Genomic DNA, 17,080 nt, shown 5'->3' with positions numbered 1-17,080 from the left:
TTCATGTACATGGCATTTTTACGTTTCACAGACAATTTAGCAAATGAGACTGTAATCTCTACTGCTACCGAGAAATCACCATTTCGTTTTATTTCTTCACAAGTCTCAGTATTTTAAGATTTATAAATAGGGCTGGAATGCAATTACAAGCTGCACACATAATCAACAAACAAAAACTCTTTCCTGCCCTTGGATATGTATCAATAGAACATTTTGTGAATAACACGCTTTTCTTTGTATTAGAAATGTTTGCTTGTTTAAGAGTTCATATGTTTGTTTGTTTTTTGTTTTTCAACAGAATACAATTTGCACAGAAAAATCTAAATCACTAAATGTATATGTTTGGCTTAATTCCAGATGTTAAAGAAAACTACGGTATATTTAAATGCGTTAAAGAAAGATAATAGAAACAAGCCGTGAACAGAAAAATGCTAATTTATTGATCAAATGTAAAAATAAAAAACAAAGATGAAAAAAAAAAAGAGAGGGGGGGAGGGACACAGCAAATTGTGTGTTTATTTTTATTCTATGTGTAGTTTAGTACATTGCATTTTAGTTGTTTGCTGAATAAAAGAGGCTGTTTGGAGGCAAGCATAAGCCAATTAATGGAATTTAGTGTACACAGCACACAGTGGGGGGGGTTCCAGCTCTGACACAGAATCAGGCTGACAGACGCATTTTAGTGACAATTGTTACTTACTGTTATAGTGTGTCGCCCACACTCTATGGTAACAAGCTTGTGGCATTTCTTATGAACCAGCAGCTTACAGTTGATGCATTTGTAGCCCTGACGTCCTAGCCCCCATATTCGATCAGTGCAAATGGCACAGTGTGCTCGCTGGAAGGCATTAAACAGAGAGTTAACACAAACGCAAACATTTCCTTCATAACAGATTGCTGCGTGCATACCGCCCATAGCCAATAGTTAGGTAGCTCAATAAAGAACAGTCATTATCTGCTATATACTTTTAGTACAGCACCAGACAACAAGGCTGTGACTTGGCATAATCAATTAATTACATTCTAGAGAGCCAGAAATGTAATCATATAAAAATGATTTTTGGTTAAAAAATAATTACTGCACCCCCATAGTCCATGTTTTATTTTAAGATCATATCCGGGTCAGAAAAAGGAAATCCCAAATATTTGACCTTCATGAGTAATGGTATGCAGGTGATCCTGTGCAAACTACATTACTAGAAACTGCCTCATTTCACACACAAAGACATTTTTAAAGTGACAATGTAAGGTGGATTTGTCACCCTTTTTTTTGTACAGCATGTGTTACAAAATTCTATACTTCATAAATATTAATTTTAAAACTCTGAATGCCCCTCTTTTCCCACAGATTTTAGTTGCCTCCTGGGTTTCCTGATGTGATCAAATAACTGGATAAGCTATCTCAGACAATCTCTGGCTTGAAAACTCACTTCAACACTCGCATATTCATTGAATTCTAATGCTAGGTTATAGGTGAGGAGCTTTTAGCAGCTTCTCCATTTATCTGCAAAAATGTAGGTATTATCAAATGATTATGTTTCTATTTACCTACAAGCATTTAAGTTTTCATACAGGAGTTCTTTATTTCCTGCACTGTGATTTCTGAGATGCATACAAGTACTTGTACACATTTTAGATTTCTCTCTTCGTTTTAGAAGAGTATAGTAGAAGAAGGTGGCCCATGGCATAATTCTTTCTTTGTGGTTTCTGACGAAATAAAACAATGATAAAAAGCTATGCTTGGAATCATGCACAAAATGGATTTAGAATTACGTTTTGCATGATACCATCCATTACATTCTTGCACCTCCGGTGGCCGAAGTCCCCTTTAGATAACAGAACACTGCAGACCTGCAGCAACGTGTCCTTCATTCAACCTGGAATTATCTGGGATCTCTCAGCAAATCCTGACACTAATAATATCTCAAACTTATTTAACAACCAGTGAACTGTTGGAAAGTGAAAATTTAATTGCAAAAAATGGACTTAGATAGCCAAGCTGTGAATTTGAGAAGGTTTACAGTGCTGCTTTTCTGACCTACATTTTACTATTCTGCGTTCAGTCGATATAATTCACATCAGTGAACAGACCTTGAGGTTTTAATGGGTCTGCTGTGTACAGTACAGAACATTTTATATGTTAACCACCTGCAATGTGGGTTTAATCCCTAAACCGTGGAAACTCTGAAAACTGAATATGCAAAATGTAGACTTATTTTATGTATATTAAATGAAACAGACTTGCAGGGTTTTCCCAGCTTTGTTACTTTAGCTTTAATTAACATAATTACTGTTCGGACACTAACCTAAACATGCATACTAGCACTGTATAAGCATACCATAGTACACCTAGTAAATACAGCTCCCCTAGTGGCAATACATAAACATTACATAAACAAAATTTAACAACATTTTTACACACCCTATTAAACCTTTTAGCCTGGAAAGTGTGACCATTTGCACAGTAAAGCTTCCTCCACCGCCTTGCTCCACGTCGATAGATGGATTCTGGTTACGATTAAAGAAACAGATTATTTTTAATAAAGACATTCTCAGTACTGCTACATTGTGCATCGCACCACACAAAGCATGCATATTTAAAGAGTTGTAGTCATAAGAAATAGTATATGCATGATCATATAAAATGTTGCTCTAAAATTCAGCTAGCATGAAAATTTAAAGTTGTACAGTCGCTTTTAAGATTTTCCTAAATATACAATATAGAATATTTATGAAATGCTCATAGAGATTCCGTTGGAATTTCTCTGAAGTTCCAATGCAATCCAAAGAGGTCATAAGATAAACAGGGACTACTTTATCGCATAGACAAGTTGAATTTTAGCAAAATTTGGCAATAGGCTAAACTTCCTCTCACAAATCTGGCTATTTAAACATTTAAAAACTATTTCCCCTCCAAAATAGCAAAAATAAATGATTAAATATATAAGGTATTTTAACAGCAACATTTGAGACTTTACTCTCTTTGTAGAGTTTCTCACATTTTAATGAAATCACATTAATAGCATTAATTCTATAGATATGTGTATTCCTGTATGCATGTAAAATTCTTCATCACACAATAATTCAATAATGCATTTGTACAAGACCATAGCACTATAAATAAATAACGGCAAGGATTGTAAATTGATGGTGCGCTGCATATTATGTAGAAGCGGACACATTAAAAAACAAATCCAGCAAAACATGGTCCCCTGAGAATACAGTCATTACAAAAATAATAAACAGCAGCAATTCACAACAGCAGATGGATATAATTGAATAAAAACACACATTAATGACAAATGTAATAACTGCGGTTCCTACAACTAGATTAAAATGAACTTGTCACCAAAAGTTATTTTCCACGAATCAATAGAGCATAAAACCTGTCCACGTAATGTATTTTGTTTTTTTCAAATTGTTTAGCAGTTCAGATATTTTTAATATGATATTTTTGCTGACTGTTGTTATAGTGCAATTTAAAGGCGCACGCTAAGCACCATAATCACTACATCTCATTGCAATGGCTATGGTGCTATGAGTCTATGGGTGTTGTATACTGGCTTTTTGGAGTGATATGAGAAAAATCAGGGCTACCAGGGTAATCTGCCCCAGCAGAACTCATAAAAGAGAATATGATAGTATGGTGGTGGCGTACATTTTCTGCATTCCCCCCACTGCTTCAAACCTCTTGCCACCTCTTTCTCCTTATTTGAAGTTCACGGAGATCGCTTGTTCATATCCATTCCAGCAAATGATACTGTTATTTACTGGCCCCCAGGCTCCACTATCCTCTTCTTTGACCATTTTGCTGCCTGGCTTTCCCACGTCCTTGCATACTCCATTCTAATTACTGGGGACGTCAACGTTCCAGTTGTCCCATGTCTGACCTATGCTGCCTCAAAGCTTCTTTCCATTACTTTCTTCCTCAGGATATACCTGTGGGCTACTACTCACACACATGTAGCGGGCAATACCCGCAACCGCATCTCAGATACATGCTCAGTCTCTAACATTTCTAACACTCCATTTCCACTCTCATATCACCACTCACACCATTAACAAAAGGGAAACCTTAAATCTCTTGACTTTCAGCAACAGTCGACTGATCTCTATTCTTAACTCTCATCCACAGCTAAGGGCAAAGGCTACTACTCCATGCTAATTCAACTAGACCTCTCTGCTACTTCTGTCGATTATACTTTCCTACTCCAAACTTTTATACCCTTGGCCTTTGTGACACTATAATTTCAAGGTTCTCATCCTCTCTCTTCCAACGATCCTTCAGTGTCTCCTTTTCTGATAACACCTCATCCCCTTATCCTGTCCCAGTTGGAGTCCCCTAAGGCTCTGTCCTCTGAGCCCTTCTATTTTTTTTTTTATTAATGCTGCCTCTCAAGACAAATGTATGTATTCCTTTGGGTTCCATTACTACCTGTATGCAAATGACACCCACACACATCTCTCGTCTCCTAGAATGATTCTCCAGTTGCCTCTCTTCCATCTTCAATTGGATGTCTGCCCACTTTCTAAATTCAACCTTTCTAAAACGGAGCTTCTTATCTAACAATCCTCCTCTGTCACTCTCCCTACAAGTTGATTGTACTCACATCAGCCCTTTCTTGCAAGCTTGCTGCCTTGGTGTTATTTTTTGTTATTTTGGCCTCTCCTTTACACCTCATATTCAATCCTGCAAATTTCCTCTTTGCACTCATCCGCCCCTTTCTTACTTGTTAGTTCATGCTCTAGTAGTTTCTCACATTGACTACAGTAATTCTTTCCCAATTGGTCTCCCCAGAAACCATACAGTCTCTTTACAGTCTATAATGAATGCTTCTGCCAGGCTGATTTTTCTCTCTCCTGCTCCTCTCCTACACAGCTCTTAACAGCTCTACCCCTGCGATATTTCTTAAGTAATCATAGGTGCGCCCCTTACCGGCTGCTCTGCCAGTGACCTACTCCTGGCTCCTGCTCATAACCATACAGCAAATATGCATAAACAGGGCTTCTCACAGGCATCTCAATTCTTATGCAACAGCCTGCCTCCACCCATCAGACTCTCTACTAGTTCCTTCAATCCTTTAGGAAGTACCTAAGAATCCCCTAGAATAGCCTATGGACTCCCAGCAGAAGTGTCATTCCTTAAACCTATATCTTATCCTCTCAGGCACCCACTTAATTAACCTTCTCCCGCTGACGTTCATCATCCAATTCTGCTACTTTCCCTCCATGTCACTTGGTTCTATTCCCTCACACTGCCCTTCCTGTTGTGTTTTATACCTCATCTCCGCTAGATTGTAAGATTGTTTGAGCAAGGTCCTCATCAACCTATTGTTTCTGTAAAAAATTGTTTGTCTCAGTAGTTGTTAAATGGCCCATTAATTATATTGTGGAATAGGTTTGCACTATATAAATATTAAAGGGACACTATAGGCATGAACACAACGTGAGCTTATTTAAGCAATTTAGATGTATAGGTTATATCCCTGCAGCATCATTGCTCAATTCTCTGTCATTTAGTAGTAACATCAATTTGTTTCTGTCCATGCAGCCCTAGTCACACTTTCCCTGGCTGTGACTCACACAGCCTGCAAGAAAAAAAATGGTTTCATTTCAATCAGATATTAACCTACTTTAGATGTTTTTATTGCTTGCTCTGTAAATTGACTTCTAATTACACACACAAGACTCCTGCAAGTTATAGCAGACTATTAACAGAGCAGGAGAGAATACATCCTGAATTAAACAGACTGTGCAATAATGGAAGTTTAAACTAGTTCTCTCTTTATATCCAGTGTCTAGGAATGCAGTGTAAGTCACATGCAGGGAGGTGCAGCTAGGGTTGTATAAGTAAAGCGATTTAACTCCTAAATGGTAGAGAATTGAGCAGTGAGACTAAAGGAACCTGATGTATACACGAAAATTGCTTCATTAAGCTAAAGTTATTTTGGTATCTATGGTATCCATTTAATAATAATAATAATAATAATAATAATAATACATTGAACTCCTACTACTCTTTGTATATTTACTCCAGATCAAAAAATGTACAGATACTCCTCACTTGCTGACCGGCTTCCGTTCTTACAACCCGGTCGTAAAACTAATTGGTCGGTAAGTGAGGTCTATGTTCGGGGAAATTTCCCCGAACATAGATTAGAGGGATTCCCTGCTCTGATGCGTATGTCTACGTTCGGGTAAATTTCACAGAACATAGACCAGCTCTCTAACGTGGGGAATCACTTGAGCCCCCACGCTAGAGAGATGGTCGTAAGTGCGAGCCATCGTAAAACAGGCAGGTCATAGAGTCATTAGAATACAACAGTTTGCAAGCAAAAATGTTGTAGAATCTACTAAATGCATATTAAGCAGTTCCGTAATAAAGTGGCTTTTGTGCATAGATGATGTCCCTTTTCTCAGACAATGTGAAACTTTGTCTTTTTTTTGAGAAATGGCCATGTTTACATTGATCCAAGAATAGACAGACAGCTATTAGAGGCACTACCTCCTTGACACCTTGAGATCTTTACATTTGGCTTTATCATGCACAGTACAGTGACACCAAACACCGCGAAAGCTCACACAGAAGCAATGAATTCAATGCTTCCCTATGCGAAGCAATGCATTGGTAAAGCACGCGCATGTGGCTTCGGCCCTCAATGTGTGTCTTTGAGAAGCATTATGTTGGACAGAGATCAGTCATTATAATCATTATAATGAATGCAGAGCGACTGCAAAGACTAGTATCTCCTGGCTCTGGATTTTACGTTTTAAGTTTTTTAATATTTATAATGGGGAGGGGAAGGGGAGGAGAGGCAGTGGATCTAAAACTGAAAAGATTTATCGTATAACTTTCGTGTCCTTTTAATTAACTCCGCAAACAAAGTCAAATTAGATATTCCAGATTTAGACATTGTTTAACGTAACTAATGTAGATTATGTATACAAGAGTTTTCACGTTTAAAGGTACATTGCAAGCTCACAAGTACGGGTGGCATTGGGGAAGGTGTTGCTATAAAATCTGTCTAGGGTGGGGGTGCAACAGCCTGGATTAAGGGGCAGCTTTATTTAAAAGCAGATATTCACAAAAGTTTGTTTGGATTTCAAAGTGAAATTTAAATTCAAGTCCAAATCAGCTGAACTGAAAGAATTCTCTATGTCAGCTATGCTCCTGGTGATATTTTTTGGCTTTACATTTGAAATAATCTTTTTTTTTTTATTTTATATATATATATTTTTAAATGCATTACATCTATGTGTTAAAAAGGAATTGTGTCCACCAGAAATCAGATTAGCCCATCTCACGCAGGCTGATAGAGACTTACCCCCTTCCCTCTCCAGCATATGCACAGCCATTAAGACTGCAAAGTGTCCAATTCCTTTGTTAAAGGGACACTCCAGGCACCCAGACCACTTCTGCTCATTGGCTCATAAACTGCAATAATTACCTTGCAGGGTTAACTCCACCTCTAGTGGCCGTCTACTAGTAATTCGCAAGCGCGGCATTGCCGGGCATGCGCATTAGGTCTCCTCGGCCGGTGGGCGGGATCAGTCTCGCCCACCGGCCAACGGAATCACAGGGTGGAGCGGCGCGGAGGAGGAGGCAGCGACGAGGGACATCGCCGCTGCCTCAGGTAAGTGACTGAAGGGGTTTTTACCCCTTCAGTAACTGGGGATTGGGGGATGGGAGGGAGAGGGGAAAACGGATTTAGTGTGAGTACCGAGAGAGAGACCCCCCCCCCCATTTATTTTACTTTCTAGATCAGAGACCCTAGAATCACCTAGCGTACTTATATTCATCAAATGTGCACTGTACTTAACTAAATGTCCACATCAATGTTATATTATGCTTAATGCCCAGGTTGCACCAGCTATTGTGGAAGTGCAAGCCAGCTTGTTTATTGAATGCACGAAATAAAAAAAATAAAAAAAAGGAATTATGTGTGTAAATCGAACTTGGATTGTTCTTTTATTTTTTTAAAGGCAAGATAAAGCTTCCACCACTTTTTTTTTTTTTTTTTTAAACTACCTGTCCCTCTACACTAGGCTTCTGTCCTATATTTTATTTACAGGTTTTGTTTGTGTCTTTAGATGGTTTTGTGTAATGCCTTAAATACCAGTAAGTGAAGCATATGCAACAATAAAAAATAAACATTTACCTTACAATGTGATACAGAATAAAGGTAAGTTAAATCATTATATCATTGCTGGAAAGCTGGACATTTAAAAGAGGTGGGTGTAATGAATATACAGGGGGGGCGGGGAGTAAGTGAGATGGCAAATAAATATCAGTTAAATTTTAAGCGTCTCTTACTTTCACTGGCCTTTCCATATTTTGCAAAGACCCTCGATGGTGACTTCGCCGTTTGCAGTGCGGTGGCCACAGGGTGCAAGGAAAGGTGAGTTTTACTTACCTGAACCTGTCTGTGCAGCCATCATCTTCTTGCTGGTCACCAGGAGCCGACCTCAATGCTGTACTATCACAACACGGGCAACAGTACAACACTGATGTCAATGGAGCATCCTGCAAGTCAGCGGGGTCCTGCATACACAAAGCCTTTTTACTAGCGACGGCTGAGGACGTGACAAATCTTGACAGCTGTAGTTCTGAACTTTGTCAAGCGTAGGAAATTTTATCTTTTTGAAATGCCCATGGGGTCAGGGAAGGAATGACAGAGCCGCTTTAGGGATCACAGAAATTGCATCTAGAAAATTTGATTTTTTTCCCCATCTATTTTTAGTACCATTTCCTGCTTTCCCTATAACTAGAAATCTTAGGAGGCAAAGCAATGTACTTACTGTCCTCTCCGGGGCAAGGCATTCCAGGCCTGTCTGGTGTACATGGAAACACTGCAAATAAAGGCAGTTGGGGTATTAGAGAAACAATGAATTGTAATTCAAAGCAGATATCTTATTAACTTGAGCAGTACATCTACGCTGTATATCAGGCATGCCCAAAAGGTAGATCCCCAGATGTTTTAAAACTACAGCTTCCATGATGCATCATGGGAGTTGTAGTTCTACAACATTTGGGGACGTATCATTTAGGCACCCGTGCTGTATAGGATTTATACAGATGCCAAACAGCATATATCACTCATAATTCATCTACATACTTACAGGTTAACATTTATGTGCTATATACATGTTGCTATTGATAATATACTTTGCATCATGCATACATCTAATACTCACATGTATAATATGGAAAAAAAATACGTTGTCATCACATGGCTACATGTTAGTTAAACAGCTTTGATAGAAACTTGTTGATTTGTATTATTTCTTGTTTTGGCAATCTAACAGGATTTACATGATGACAATAAACCCTTGAAATATCAGGAGGGTTCTGGAGGTGTAAAGAGGTCAAGGTTTCATGCATATAAAATATATATATAATCAGTGATAAGGTTGTTGCTGTCCTAATCCAGCTAAAGCTACGCTCACAAGTACAGGTGGCATTGGGGAATGAGCTGCTAAAAATCCATCTAGGGTGTAGGTGCAACAGCCTGGGTTAAGGGGCAGCTTTATTTAAAAGCAGTATTTCAGCATAAACAAACAAGTCCTTATTGACACTATGAATCTATATATCTATACTCCTTACCGTGGATCAGCAATTCAGAATCCTTATTGAGTTCATACAATCTGAAAGCTTCATCCAGCTCCAGTTGGGAGGAGACAGTGCATGGATCTCCTGTTAACAGAACATAGATACAGAAATAATTATAAACTCTGGAAATTATAAAGTCGGTTAGGTACAGGAACATTCCAAGCACCATTGTCTAAAGATTGCATAGAAATAGGTGTGATATCATCTTCTGAATGCGTTCTATCCCTATTTAATTCCTTGGTTCCTATAAGGCTACAGCAACCAAGAAGTGACTGTTTTGCCAACATGGGTCTCCCAATGAAACAAATGGGTGAAGCCTTGTATATTGGTCATTTAAACATAAAACATTATTTTTCTTTATGGAAAAAAAAAGTGAAGTGAGCTTGCCCTAAAAAAATAAAAATAACAATTACTTACAAGACACAGATGAAAAATATATATATTAAAAAAGTCATTCTGGGTCTGACGGAATTTAAAAGGCATCTATCACTAAAGGTTTGTTACATTATTGTTTACATAAAACCTCTATGAAACATTCAAACCAATTCATTGTCTATGCTGTGTGCATAGATATGGTTCACTTTGAGTTCCAATCATAGTGAATGCAAAGAGAGGGCACTTCGGCGTAGAGGGTATAGAAATAGCGCTTTATACTGGCTTCATTCCATGAGCTTGTGACATCAGGTTCTAATAAAAGATTTTTCTTCCAAAGGGTTTCTATGTAAAATGCTATTCCAACTCAAAATGCCTAGGCAATGAAGCAAATCCTTATTTAACAATCCAATATACCAAGGCTTTTAACTACTGAATTCTTGGAGAACACATCTATGTACATTCTGAGCCATACAATTCTAAATTTATAATACTTAAGGAATAGGTTTCTAGCGCATATAGTTGATGGGATTCCACAGCTCAAACACCCAAACCAGAGTCTCTCTGTTCCGGTCCTATAGAAGATGGCATAATAGAAGGAGGGGGTAGCATCTTGGTATATTCTAAGAGGTAGATATGTCCTTAGTGGTACTTTGATGTATAAGAAAAATAATTTCTCATACATCTCATAAAAAAGCCTGTGTAGTTGAAAGACGTTGTGTTTTTTTTTCTTTTGTTTTTTTTTATTATTTGTATTGCTTTTACAATTTTATTTTTTCTTACATACTAATTTGTTAGATAAAGTACTTCATTTTAATATACCCTTTGACTTATCCTGATTTATCTGTTGGAGCTTTGACACGCATTCTTTTGCTAGGGAACATACCACCTGAGTCCTATCTTTGCTCCATACTAGTGAGTACCTCTCCATTTCTTTTAACAACGTATAATACCAGCAGTGAGCACTATAAATTTGTTGCATAATTACTGCCTACAAACCTACACGTTTTTTTGATGGGGTATATATTATCCTGAGCTACTCTGCCTGGCTGAAGGTCTTACACACTTACCACTTTACTAAAAGAAGAATACAGTTATCCTAAGGTGGGGATCAACCCAAAGTATTCATCCACAAAGCACAGCTTAGTTATAGAGGTCCACTAGTTCAGCCCAAATGTATTCAAAGAGCATCCAAAGTAGACGTTTCAGGACCACTGCCCCTTTATCAATGATAAATGCCCTTCTTAGGTGGGGATCATACAGCCCAGGCAAATTAAAATAAAGCTACTCAAGCTCTACACTTTGTAAGTGCATTTCCTTTTTTTTTTTTTTTTTTTTTATTTATTCACCAGTATGGAATATATTACACTATATTTTGCTGTATTCTTCTCTTCTATAAATCCAACCACCACTAAGGACCTACCTCTAAGAATATAGCAAAGTTCTAGATTTATGTTTGTGAAGACAAAGAAAAGGCTTCATGCTAAAGAAGGTGGCAGCCCTGGAACTGTTTGGAACAAGGGGAGTATGTTCGAAAACTCTATGAAGCTTCATATAAAGGTATGTAAAAAAATAAATAAATAAAAAGCAAACGTTGTTGGCAATTTTAAAGGCATACTATAGTGCAAGGAATACAAAGTTGGCTAAAGCGCATGCACGGCGAGCACATTGGGCCCTCCCCAAAGAAAAACATTGCCGCAATGTTTTCCTATGGGGATTTGACTGATGCTGGATGTCCTCATGAGACGTGATGATGTCCAGCATCATTTAGGTGACCAAAGTCGGTTAGAAAGCAGGAAGTGCTTCTAGTAGCTTTTTCATTTACAGCCACTAGAGGCATTCTTAACCATGCAATGTAATTATTGCAGTTTATTAGAAACTGCAATAATTAACATAATGTAAGGGGACAGGGGTGCTGCACCCACAGCACTTTAATCATCAAACTGCACTCAAGCTAGTGTCCATTATCAAGGTGACACTTTTTAGTGAATTTTGTTATAAAAGGATATAAAAGGGAATAATACAAACAAAGAAATGCTGGATATATTTTGTATCTTTCTGTTTATTTTTCCACTCTTCCTATAAGGGTATTGTTGGTGTATCAAAAGTTAAACATAAAAGGTGTCCAGCTTTTCTTTATCTGTACTATACTCCTCCTCCCGGCCATTTACATTATTTTATTCACTAAACTCTGAATTGTAGCAAACTGAAAATAACATGGCAAAAAGTGAGCTAAACTAACACTATTGGCTAGGTAAGCCTAAACAACTCTGTCATTCAGATTTCAGCTGGCTAGAATTCAGATTTCAGAGAATAGACCCTCCCACCCCCCCACCCCCTGTTATCAGTCAATGGACCACGATTTGTTCCATTCGCTAAGCTTTTAAGATTAGCTTTTTCAATTTAAGGCGGTGTTAAACATGAATAATGATCTAAAAATGAATTTGGGATTATTATTTAATCTGTCGGTGTAGGAATGTGAGATCTTGCACTTCCAGATTCAGCCCTGGTTCGACAGGGATTCCTTTAAAACTGGTTTTGAAATTGATGAAAAGTATTAGACATCATGTGCAGGGAGACTTGTACAGAGGTCCTGTTTGCTCAATAAGTTATGCAAGTAAAAGAAGGTGTTGTGTTATCTGGGGGGCTCCTTTAAATGACTGCATTTTTTACACTAGTACATGGATTAAAATCCAATCATTCACTGGGGTTTACAGATCATCTATTCTGTGAAGAGTAATATAACACCATCATTTAGAGAAATTACAAGAGAAAAAAAAATTGTTTTAGTTTTGTTTCTTTTTTAATCTATCTGAAATAGTTGGTATCACTAAAATCGACTAACTCAAATGTTTGCCCAGTGTCCAAGTTTGGGTGCCATTAACACACACGCCACTTCCTGAAAAGTTCAGAAAGGCCCAACCACTTTTTTGACTTCCATAATTAGTAGGAGGAGGTCAGGTGAAAGAATATATGCTGGGCCACAAACTAGCACTGCTTTTATCGAAAGTAGTTATAGACACAGAGTTTCCAACTAGACAAGTCACAAGAATGAGCAGTCAATAATTGTATGCGCCCTAACATTTTATGCAATTTTTTGTTGGTAGTTATGACACTATCACATCAAGCAGGCTCCTGATATTTTGGGTATGGCTTCTAACTTCAACCATCCTAAAATAGTTTAACTAGTTACAATAGAAGGCTGAGGGGTGCAGGACACTCCTGGCACCATAACTACTATAGCATGCTGTAGTGGTAATGTTACTTGGAGTTACCTTTATACATACACACAGTAGAGAACAGGGCTGGACTGGGAAAAAAATTCGGCCCGGGCATTTTTTTATCACAGTGGCCCACTAAGAAGGGGGCGGGGCAGAGAGGGTGTGTTTTGTCATCACTAATTACAAACACACCCCCTCTCAAAGTGAGCATGTTGGTTCAATGCTCTTCCAGGGCAGACCATGCACAGAGCTCTGCTGAAGAGCTCTAGCATGAGAAAAGGGCCCTGTATTTGTTCTGCACAGCGTAAGCAAATTTAATAACATGCCTGCACTGTGTTTCCTTGCAACTTGTCTCTGGTGTCTCTATAAATGGATACCAGGAGACAAAAGGGCCAGGATAGAGTATTGTGCATGTGTTTGGAGCCTGCTTGTGGGATTGCGTGTGTGTGGAGTGGTATTGTGTAATAAGGTCGGTTTTAGTCGTGTTGTGTTTGTGGTGTAATGTAATGCATATGTGGCTAGGGGCTGTAGAGAATGTGTGTATAGGGGATGTAGCAAGTGTGTGCATTCAGGCTATAGTGTGTGTGTGTATAGGTGATGTAGTGTTTGTAGAGAGTGTGTGTGTTTAGGGGTGTAGTATGTGTTTGCTTACAAGGAATCTAGTGTGTGTATAGGGGATCCAGAGTGTGTATGGGAGATCTAGTGAGTGTGTGTATATAACGGATTCAGAGTGTATATAGGGATCTAGTGTATGTATGTGTGTAGATGACCCAGAGTTCGGTAAGGGATCTAGTGTGTTTCTGGAATGGAATGTGTTTAGGGGTGCAGTATGTGTGTGAGGGGTGCTGTATATATATATATATATATATATATATATATATTAATATTATATAAATATGTTTGGAAGTATTGTGTATGTGTGTGGTGCAGTGTATTGGGGAGGTTCTGGGGAGGTTCTGTGTGTATGTGAAGGGTGCAGTGTGTGTGTGTGTGAGGGGTGTAGTGTGTATGTGAGGGGTGCAGTATGTGTATGTGATGGATGCTGTGTGTGAGGGTGATGTGTGTGAGGGTGATGTGTGTGAGGGTGATGTGTGTGAGGGTGATGTGTGTAAGGGTGATGTGTGTAAGGGTGATGTGTGTAAGGGTGATGTGTGTAAGGGTGCTGTGTGTGAAGGTGCTGTGTGTAAGGGTGCTGTGTGTGAAGGTGCTGTGTGTAAGGGTGCTGTGTGTGAAGGTGCTGTGTGTGAAGGTGCTGTGTGTGAAGGTGCTGTGTGTGAAGGTGCTGTGTGTGAAGGTGCTGTGTGTGAAGGTGCTGTGTGTGAGAGTGCTGTGTGTGAGAGTGCTGTGTGTGAGAGTGCTGTGTGTGTGTTGAGGGGGGTTAAAAAAACAAACAAATATGTTGTTTTTACCGTTACAGTTTTCGTTTATATCTGGTTAACCTTGGGCAGTCTGCCCTTAACTACATGCATTTAATTTTATTTCAGCCTCCCCTAGCGGCGCTAGACCGCCACGGTAACCAGTGGGGTACAACCCACACTTGGGGACGGTCTACACTACTATTGTAGGCAATCAGTAGGAGCCAATAATTTATGCAATTGCTGTATGCAAACACTTTATGCACCAGTTGTAGGCTACCGTTATATACCACCGTCTCACGCAGACATCCTACGCAATCATTATACGCGAATAGTAGGTGCACACGGTCTGTGCGATTGCTACAGGCTACTATCTTATACAACCGATAAATGCAAACGTTTTAGGCTAACATCCTGTGCAGTCGACATAGACCAATGTTAAGTGCACATAGTCTGTGCAATTACTATAGACTAAGATAGCAACTATTACGCAAATGTTTTGTGCAAATTGACCTACACAAATGCTACCCACACTCGTGAAAAGCGAATGGTCTCTATAAGTGTTATGAACATGATAGGTATACATATGCAGGCCTGCCCAAATAGCGGGGATCACTTTTATTCAGATCCACAGCGGTGTAGGTACAAACGTACCTTTGCTTACTGGGGAAAACTACAACGCCATGTCCCTGGATTTCAGCAGCATGTTTAACTTGTGACACCACAACTGTATTGGGATGGTAAACATAGCGTAGATAAGCGTTATTTGTCCTCACGCTCATTGTTACCCTACCGTTCTGACTGTACGGCTTAGCTTGAAAAGGATACATAAAGCAGGAACTCACAGCGTAAATTCACTCACTAGTATCGTTTACACCACCATTATCACACTAGAGGAGCGGCTAGAAAATGTTTGGGCTAGCTGGTAATTTGAATATGCCACATTGAGACCTCCATGTGTTGACTGCATTGTTCACCTTTATATACCTGTAGGCTAATGCACTGATAATATGCATGTTTTCTATTATCTCTCCATGTCTAAGCTTTCTGCGCAAAGCTAATTTTCTGTTTTTATATAAAAAAGTGCAGTATATCTCGACAAAGCTTGTATCTAACCCTGCACGTCTAAAATAAAGAATTAAAAAATAAAAAATAAAAAACTAGGCAGGCATTATATCCCCCTCTCCCTGTAGACTGGGAGGGTGTACCGGCACGGTGGTACCTGGGAGAGAAGGGGAGGGGGGGTACTCCGGCAGTCTCATACCATCCCTGGTGGTCCAAGTGGCGAATGAACTCTAGCCTGCGGGCTAGAGTTCATTCTCGCAAGATCGGGGGCGTTGTCATGTAAACGCTCTGGATCTCGCGAGAGGAACCCGGAGAGCTCCGCCGGGTACTCCTCTCACTCCCCAGCTGCATGTCTATGCAAGTGGGCCAGTGAGGGACATCTTTGATCTCCCCACCGGCCCGTCATGGAAAACAGCGGGGCCGGCGCTCGGATAGTGCCGGCCCTGCATAGAATGGCAGGGGAGATCCTGTGATCTCCCCTGTCAGCCTCGGCCCATGGCCACCGCGGCCCACCGCCATTTGCCCGATCTGCCCGATGACCAGTCCGGGCCTGGTAGAGATGCACCCATAGAAACATCGAAACAAAGAATGTGACGGCAGATAAGAACCATTCGGACCATCTAGTATGCCCAATTTTCCCGCGCATGCCTATCCCACGCATGCTTAAACTCCTTCACTGTTTACCTCTACCACTTCAGCTGGAAGGCTATTCCATGCATCCACTACCCTCTAAGTACAGTAATACTTCCGGATATTAGTTTTAAACCTTTGCCCCTCTAATTCAAGACTATGTCCTCTTGTTGTGGTAGTTTTTCTTCTTTTAAATATAGTCTCCTCCTTTACTGTGTTTATTCCCTTTATGTATTTAAATGTTTCATATCCCCCCGTCTCGTCTTTCCTCCAAGCTATACATGTTAAGATCCTTTAACCTTTCCTGGTAAGTTTTATCCTGCAAACCATGAACCAGTTTAGTAGCCCTTCTCTGAACTCTCTCTAAGGTATCAATATCCTTCTGAAAATACAGTCTCCAGTACTGCGTACAATACTCGAAGTGAGGTCTCACCAGTGTTCTGTACAAGGGCATGAGCACCCTCTTTTTCTACTGCTAATACCTCTCCCTATACAACCAAGCATTCTGCTAGCATTTCCTGCTGCTCTATTACATTGTCTGCCTACCTTTAAGTCATCAGAAATAATCACCCCTAAATCCCTTTCCTCAGATGTTGAGGTTAGGACTCTATTAGATATTATGTACTCTGCCCTTTGGTTTTTACATCCAAGATGCATTATCTTGCACTTATCCACATTAAATGTCAGTTGCCACCAGGACCGGACTGGGAAAAAAATCAGGCCCGGGCATTTTTCAATTAGAGCAGCACCCTAAGAAGGGGGCGGGGCCTTGAGGGTGTGTTTTGTCATCACTAATGACAAGCACACCCCCTCTCAAAGTGAGCATG

General features: G+C 39.6%; 1 protein-coding gene across 1 annotated transcript in view; it reads right to left on the bottom strand.

Annotated features, from left to right (window-relative positions):
* Window positions 1–17,080, bottom strand: part of PRKCI (protein kinase C iota) — a 95,742-nt gene that overhangs the window by 21,035 nt on the left and 57,627 nt on the right. Inside the window, exons 3-6 of the mRNA XM_063442658.1 lie at window positions 9,605–9,694; window positions 8,800–8,850; window positions 2,423–2,508; window positions 701–838 (exon numbers count right to left, since the gene is read on the bottom strand). Of these exons, the coding sequence (XP_063298728.1) occupies window positions 701–838; window positions 2,423–2,508; window positions 8,800–8,850; window positions 9,605–9,694 (365 nt within the window). The remainder of the gene's footprint in view (window positions 1–700; window positions 839–2,422; window positions 2,509–8,799; window positions 8,851–9,604; window positions 9,695–17,080) is intronic.

The sequence above is a fragment of the Pelobates fuscus genome, chromosome 2 (assembly GCF_036172605.1).
Source record: "Pelobates fuscus isolate aPelFus1 chromosome 2, aPelFus1.pri, whole genome shotgun sequence".
In the NCBI taxonomy this organism is placed as follows: domain Eukaryota; kingdom Metazoa; phylum Chordata; class Amphibia; order Anura; family Pelobatidae; genus Pelobates; species Pelobates fuscus.
This window is presented reverse-complemented; position numbering and strand designations above follow the sequence as displayed.